Source organism: Lates calcarifer, linkage group LG1, assembly GCF_001640805.2.
Source record: "Lates calcarifer isolate ASB-BC8 linkage group LG1, TLL_Latcal_v3, whole genome shotgun sequence".
In the NCBI taxonomy this organism is placed as follows: domain Eukaryota; kingdom Metazoa; phylum Chordata; class Actinopteri; family Centropomidae; genus Lates; species Lates calcarifer.
Genome location: NC_066833.1, coordinates 4,243,226 through 4,250,945, shown reverse-complemented (window position 1 = coordinate 4,250,945; position 7,720 = coordinate 4,243,226). Strand labels below are relative to the sequence as shown.

General features: G+C 40.1%; 1 protein-coding gene across 1 annotated transcript; it reads right to left on the bottom strand.

Moving 5' to 3' along the window:
- Positions 1–332: 332 nt before the first annotated feature.
- Positions 333–6,781, bottom strand: tnfaip6 (tumor necrosis factor, alpha-induced protein 6). The gene is made up of 6 exons (XM_018704368.2): positions 6,605–6,781; positions 5,073–5,210; positions 4,125–4,286; positions 1,146–1,374; positions 663–703; positions 333–576 (listed from the first exon to the last, which is right to left on the bottom strand). Exons 1-6 carry the CDS (start codon positions 6,702–6,704, stop codon positions 455–457), a joined length of 792 nt encoding a protein of 263 aa, XP_018559884.1. The 5' UTR covers positions 6,705–6,781; the 3' UTR covers positions 333–454.
- Positions 6,782–7,720: the final 939 nt, after the last annotated feature.

The following is a 7,720-nucleotide window of genomic DNA, read 5'->3' as shown; positions in this document are numbered from 1 at the left end:
TTTGTTTCTAGATAAATAATTTTCCATAAAAGCAGGAAACAGAAATTCATATATACAAATTAAAGTGGATTATATATATATGCATACAGTATATTTCAATTCTGTCAAAAGGTTCAATAAATAGCTCAAGTTCATGGTAAAAAAATGAATAATGGAATTCTCTGATGTTCTGGCTCACACCTGGAAACTGCCCAGTACAGCCACAGTCTGACTGACTGTGTTCACAACTGGAAACCAGATTTATTTTCCTATAAAGAAAGCTCCAGGACAAACGAATACAAAGTTGGGATTGTTTCTCCAACATAAGAACAATATCAGAAATGACAACACAGTTGTTTATTTGACAGAATTATTTCTTTACTGAGCTATAAAGACTCATTCATTACAGTACATGAGGTAACCAATGACATTATAAATACAGCAACAGGATTGCATCAGTGTATTAAACCATCAGTCAGTGAAAATAGTGGGTGTGATTCTGTGAGAACAGAGATGCATTAAAGGCAGTGTACTCCAACTGGAAGCCCCCGGCTATAACTGAAGCATCGGAGAGGAACTTTAACGTCATCACGTTTCCTGTAACACAAAACATGTAAGAGCCATCAGTCAACTAAACATCTTCCCTTATAGTCCCAAAGAAATATTGTATGTAGATATCTTACCTGTGCTGATGATATCATCAGGTAAATAATCACCACAGAATCTGGAAACAAACAGATAAAAAAGGGATATTCACATTTAATTTTCATGGTAGAGGGCAAGGCAATGGAATCTCCTCCTCTTCCTCTTCTGTTGTAAACACTAACATTGAAACAAATAGCTGATTCAGTTATTAGAAAATGCAAAATGGCAATTGCCATTGTCTTTACATTGTGAAATTCATGACTAAAACTTTAATTTTGTTATGATTTTTAAACAGGTGGTTGGACAAACATGTCACTTTGGGCATTGTCACTATTTTCTGCCATTTTACAGACTAAATTATTATTCAAAAATTGAAAAAGTTGTTAGTTAGTTAGTTGCAGCCCTGATAAAGGACATAACTTAAATACACTCAACTATGAGAGATGCTAAATATCAACATAAATCAGAGTGGCAGTTGCCTGATGTAATATTAGGATCTAATTTCCATAAGTGTCCTTCACCTCCCAGCAAAGCCTGAGACGTCATCGTAGCTGTCGTACACCTCCAGGTAATCTGCTAGACACGCCATGTCGTCCTCCACATCAAACTCCAGGAAGCGGAGGCGGATCCTCTGGCCCAGGCGGACTCGGATGTGCCAGTAGCAGATCTGTTCATCCTGGTACTCCTCAGGGAAACCCGGAGACTGGATGATCTTCTGCTGATCTGTCAGCACTCCGCCACACTCCTTGGCTGTAAGACCCGAGTGACATATGGTGATTACTTACAGGTTTTCATGCTGTGTTTCTTAAACACAGGTTCAGGACCCCTTCTGAGGTGACTTTACAGACAGATTACAAGATATATATCATCCAAGCACCTGACAAAATAAAAGACTGATCCTCAAACAGCATGATAACTTGCCCACTTGTTAGTCTGGTTCTGGTCCTCTACTCACATGGACTGACTCACACAAAAGTGAGTCAGTCCATGCTTCTTAAGACTAAGAATGGGGCCATCATGGTCAACTCCTAAATTACTTAATATGATGATATGAGAGATATTGCAGCTTATTGCTTGCTTGTGTCCAAATCCACCCTCATCCGCCTCTTGGACAGAGGATTCTATGTCTTTCCTACATTTAGAAATAATCAAATATACTGAAAGGATAATGTGACATTGTGATACTGATCCATTTTGCTTTTTCTGACATGGCAGCAATATGCTTCCGTACATCTCCAATATGAAAATGAGATGATATTACAACTCTAAATGTGAACTGTATGGAATGCAGCTCTGTTTTTTTTTTTTTTTTTTTTTTTGCCCCACGCCAATAAAACCTACTTTAAAATGCTGTTTTTTTTTTTTCAAGTAATGCATTCCATGCCTGCGACATGTGCATGTAGGGAACAGAAGGAGCTCTGCACAGTAGACTAATAGACTGCAGCTCATTTGGAAAGAATTCAAGATAAACCCGGCTGTGTCTTAACTTTCTATACTTTACCCTGTGCATCTTCATCCTTTTGTGTCTATGTTATCAGGGAAAACAACCAGTGGAGTAATTCCCCACAATGTATTCCTTTAATCAGGTGGTGGGATTGTGCCCGAGAAGTATTTTGTTTTTTGGGGAGGTCTGTCTCTTGCGTGTGAGCTCTGAATGAATTCAGAGTAAGAAAAAGAAATCCTTTTGTTGAGTAAAGGAAATCAAACACACATGTTGAGACTGGCGACAGTGCCATCAAAAGCTTTTCCACTAGACGTCCTGGAGGGATATGAAACTGAGTGTTGTTTAAAATCATTTCTCATTTGTAGGTCATTAAAACAGTGAGCTGACATGAATCACTGGTTCACTCAATTCATGTGATCATGCTCACATGAAACAGCTGCTCCATCCTTTAACAGTAAAACTCATAACCATATAAGTATGAAATTTAAATTTAAATTATAGGTCAGAGCCTCTGTATGAAGTGACAGTTTATATTTCTTGTTGGAAAGTCAAAGAGCTCGGTTAAAATACACAAAAAAAGAGACACATAATGACAACAAACTGATGCATAACAACTAGATGTTGAAACCACCACAAAGAGACACAAAAGTACCATATAGAAACAAAAACTGACCACTGTGCCACTTTCTCATAACACATCTGTGGCTGTTTTTTACTTGTGAGCCATATGACAGATTAATTTTCCATTGCCTTGTGATTGACAAGTTTTTCTGATCCTGAAGACACACTGGCAAGACCAGATAAATTCAGTACATGACCAGTGTCACAGGCAGTTTGGTTGGTGTTGGTTTTCGAAATACTGTTTCTAAATGTTTTCTCAGGTACACCAGAATGTATCATTTTTGGCTCAATAAGAATGAAGCAGATGATGAAATCTTAATCACATTAATGTCACACTCCACCATCCAGACTCGGGTGAATCACTCAGGCGTGGCAGTTTTTAAAGCCTCTCATAGTGTCTTAGTTATCACTTACTCAGTTACTCCACAGACATCTTATCCAAGACTGATGGTTTTACTTCCTCCTGTTGTATTCTTGGCCTAACCATGATAACTCACAGGAAGTTACGGAGACTGTGGCATTGGGTCAAGACAAAAAAAAAAAAAAACATCTTGGCTTTCACTGTGGTCCCACCCTGTGCTGGTTCTCTGTAGTCTCTGTAATTCTCTGTCTCATCTCTTTGACGTGAAGCAGAAGTGATGATAACTTCCTGAATGAGTCTGTGGAGCCTCAGGCTTGATGACTGCTCTCAACCTGTGGGTCTGGGTCTACCCTTCCACTACTGGGACTCATGATTTTGACACTTAACCACAGTCATGCTGTCATCACTGACTCTTAAAACCACCCACAACGTCTTTGGCAACAGTGAAAGAAGAAATTCGATTTTTAAGTGGGAAGTATCAATGCCATAAATACTACAAGTCCTACAATCAAATTTTTTACAACTTAACTAATGTTAGCAAACTTTTCTACATAATACCATTGAAATCTGCTCCATAAATCAGTAATATTTATATTAAACTTAACTGAACAACTCAGTATAATGTAGAAGGAGGTTGCTCTTAAGTCCATAGAGAATAATTACCCAACTCTATATCTTTATGGATCATTGTTTTACTTTTATGGCCTCCAAAATAATTGTTCTAATCAACCCAGTTTTCAGCAATGAGGTTCTAATAAACTTCTGTCTCTGTTAGATGTATCAAGACTGTTTGTTAACAAATGTATAAAGCAATAATGTCAGGGTTGTGAACTTATGTAGAATCTGTCTTTCAGATTGTTGTAGTATCATATTATTTGAGTTTGTTACATGTTTAGCATGTAAAAACTAAACCTACAAATCTAAAGCTGATGAGTAAATGTAGCGGAGTAGAACTACTGTATACATCATTTAACATTGTATTTCTGTCCACCTGATGAATGTGAGGGAGAGAACCTCTGGCTCTTTAGCTGCTAAATGCTTCATTATGTTCATGAGTCGCTAATGTGCACTCACAGTTTGGGTTGTAGCAGTATACGTCCCATCTCTCGCTTTTGTTCAGCCTGTATCCATAGTCGATGATGCCAACCTTCCCAAAACCACACTTGACACCAGCTTTGACGATGGGGTAGCCAACACGTCCTTTGTCGAACCATCCAGCTGCACACACATGGAAACCTAAACAAGAGAGGACAAACATCTGTTTCATACAATGTCCACTGGGAGATGACACTGTTACTTATCAAAGCTCCTTTTTGTCCCATTCACATTTATTTTTTCAGGTTGACTTTCAAAACCTCTCTGAGCACCGTCCATCGACTGTCCACCTGCAAAAACCCAGATGCGAGAGGATACAAGCTGATAAAAATGTTGACACATGCTGCAACAGTGAGTTCATGCTACCCTACCTTATTGGTGACATGCGAGACATCAGTTAGGGGCCTTGAAGGTTTAGTTCAGAGTTACAATCAGCAGACACCAGCCCAGATAAAACAGGGACCTCCTAAGTAGAGTGCAATGGGGAAACTCAGCTGTATCTGTATCATAATGCCAGAGTGAGTGGCTGGATTCAATCTCTCTGCCATGGGAACAGTGATATCACCCAGCCATCAAGGTGTTAACAGGCTCTTACAATACTCGTGGGACTGTTTCAGATTGGGCACAGACTCACGTAAGCTCTCGTGGAAAGAAGTGATTCACTCACAGCCTTCCACTGACCTTTACCCCATGAACATAGGAAACTCTTCATCTTAAAAGCACTCCAGCGGGTTAAGGCATGTATCACTGTTGCATCAGAGAGCTGTCTTCAGACATTTATTTCATGGGAGAAAGGCAAGATAAACACAGCCATGTCTGCCTGCATTTGGTGAAATGGACTGATAATGTAAACTGCTTATGGGACAGTATTAGGTTAATCGTTCAAACAGCCCTCTGTGACTCATGGGAGCGAGTGTTGGCAATGACCTATCTGACGAGCAGCCTCCAGTTGTTCATAAGTGGCCAGGGTCCCTCCCTCGTATTTGCAGACAGCCTTGGCCTCTTTATAAGTCAGCTGGTATCTCCCTTTGCGCGATTCCCGGTGGTAAACTCCAGCTGCTTGTTCTGTCAAAGAGAGAGAAAACAAAACAACAGAGGTGCTGCTAACTCTGTCCAAAGCCATGACTGAGAGCACCTGAAAGAAAGTCTGGCTGGGCTTCTGTGGTGACACCTTTGCACCAACCAGTGCTACTGGTATCCAAGCTCCCTGACACTCCTTTTAAGGATTTGGTTTGATTTGGGCGAGCTTCAAAAACACATCCAAGGGGCTACAGTCAAGCTGGTGACAATGTTTTTAGTGCGAGAGTAAAGGTTAAATCAAGCCGAACATAAATCAGTGAAGGGGCAGATTAACTGTGTGACATTTTTCTTCATTTTGGAAGAACACCAACACTGTGGTCACTTGCTCCCTGGCCTCCTCCGTGGGGAGTCCTCTGCTGATCCTGTTTTGGCTTTACGCATGCATGACTGCAGAACTAGGCACAAAGCTCTCAGAAATTAACTTCAAGTTGAAATTTTGATCTCTTTAACCTGTTTATTTTGTGTGCTATAGGAGTCACTGTTGTAAACTCTGTGGTAAGTGGCTCCTTCATCAGCTGTTTTAGCACATTTTAGCCTGTTACCTGGTGTTTGCTATTATTTCATCCCTGTTCCTGCTGCTGTTTTGTCTTACCTGAAACGTTTTATGCTGCCGCCCTGGCCATGGCAACATGTGACACAGGAAAAAAGTTGCATGAAATAATAACAGTATATACTGTGCATGTGATCCAGGTGAGGTGAGCTCATTCAGAATATGAAACACTGTTCTGTTGCTGCAGCAGACCTTCCACTCCCACCTCATAAAAATATAAAGAATAAGATTCATTAAGTGAGAGTCAGAGGTGTATGTATGCAGCTTGCTTGATTTACATTTCAGTGTAAATGAAATGGGACTCCATGCTGAGGTTTTAATCTTGTTTCAAAATTTGAAAACCAACAGAAATTAGTTGAATTTATCTGCTCTTGTGAGTCTGATCTGTTTGCATTTTGAGAAGGCCCTGAGATGAAGTCATGTTTACTGGCTTCATGCAGCACTCAGCCAGATCATAAACATGCAGTTTGGCACAGAGGAAAGCTGCTGGACTGGTGCATATAGCCTGAGTGTCCTTTGTTTTCCTCACAGTATGCCTTTCATGAGAAGTTACATTGCGTTATTTTTCCATAAGCAAGTAAAGGTAGCTGATTAGCGCATTAAAATGAATGGCTAATAACGTTTAAACTGCAGTATATATAAATATTAAATTGGCCGTTACTTGATCATTTGTATCTCGATTGGGTTTTCAACTTCATCACAATGCCCAAAACACAGAAAAGGCGAATATGCGGGCGGTAAAAACTTCCAAAGTAGCCCTACATGTACCGGCTTGACCGACATTTTTCTAGCTACAACGACAACAACAGCAAGAAAGAAAGTTACTCACCCAGCCATATTGAATTATGAAATATTCCGTTTTTGAAGCCCCATGCCTGCGCCTCTTTCAGCAGGAACCCGAGTGTCCAGAGGAGAGTGAAGACGCGCATCCTGCAGCCCTCAGTGCGCAGCTGCTCTCTCCAGATGTTTCCAGGAGCTCTCTCCTCTGCCCCTCTGCTGCCTCTGGCTTTATATACGAAATACTCACTGCTGCTGCCTCCCAAGAGAGGAGGGACGTTACTGCGTACATTCACTCAAGTACAGTGTGTTAATTAATCAACCGGTCATTTGTTTCAGTATTTACATGATTTGTAAACGTTTCGTTCTGTTCCACTACTCCAACTCAGAAGTACAAGTTTGTATGACATTTTCCTTACAGCTGGGCTTACAAGCTGATAAAAGCTGCTGTTTCTTGGTGTTGTAATTCTGAAATGTCTGTCAGATCGTAACTGTCAGATAGTAATTCTTAAAGTTATTTGAGAGGGTGAAAAATCCTTGAACATTAGATATAAAATCATCACCTGCCAGTCACACCATTTAAAAAAACATGACTGTTGGAAAACAACTCTAATTTACACAAAATCTTGTACATTTTATTGTTAGTATGTACTTTCTGTAACTTAAAGGTGCATCAATCGAGAATTCATCCACAAGGGGGCACAAGACCCTGACTTACTGTAATACTGCCTTAAACATACCAATGGAATTAAAACATCAAAATGAGTTCAATCCATTTTTGAAAAGAACTATTCATCCCCTGAAAACAGTTACAGAATGTCCTCTGTGGGGAGATTTCAACTGAAATCTCCTTTTGGACCACTGATTTTTAGCAGTCTGAATAATTAATTCAGGCATGGAGTTTGAAAGACACCAGGCTATCGCTACACAGCCAATGGTAGCTTAACAGCTGTTTACTTACAAGTCTAGAAGAAATGTTGCGAGTTCAGCATAAAACCTCATTCATTTACTCGCCAAGAGCTGTTCCAGTAGTGGGAAAGCAACATTAATGTTGATTCTTATTTTGCTTCATAGTTTGTCCATTTGGCTTCCTGCTGCTGTTAGGGATAGGCTTGATAAGAGTGAGAGTGAACCAGATCAGTAACTGTGCCATAAAACCAGTAGAGGG

Bases quoted from the DNA above. Each gene is read 5' to 3' on its own strand.
- tnfaip6 (XM_018704368.2), bottom strand. From the start codon at position 6,704: ATGCGCGTCTTCACTCTCCTCTGGACACTCGGGTTCCTGCTGAAAGAG. The intron at 704-1,145 runs GTGAAGGACACT...GTTTGTTTCCAG, and splicing joins GTCTCAGGCTTTGCTGGGAG to ATTCTGTGGTGATTATTTAC. The intron at 577-662 runs GTAAGATATCTA...TTTGTGTTACAG, and splicing joins TGATGATATCATCAGCACAG to GAAACGTGATGACGTTAAAG.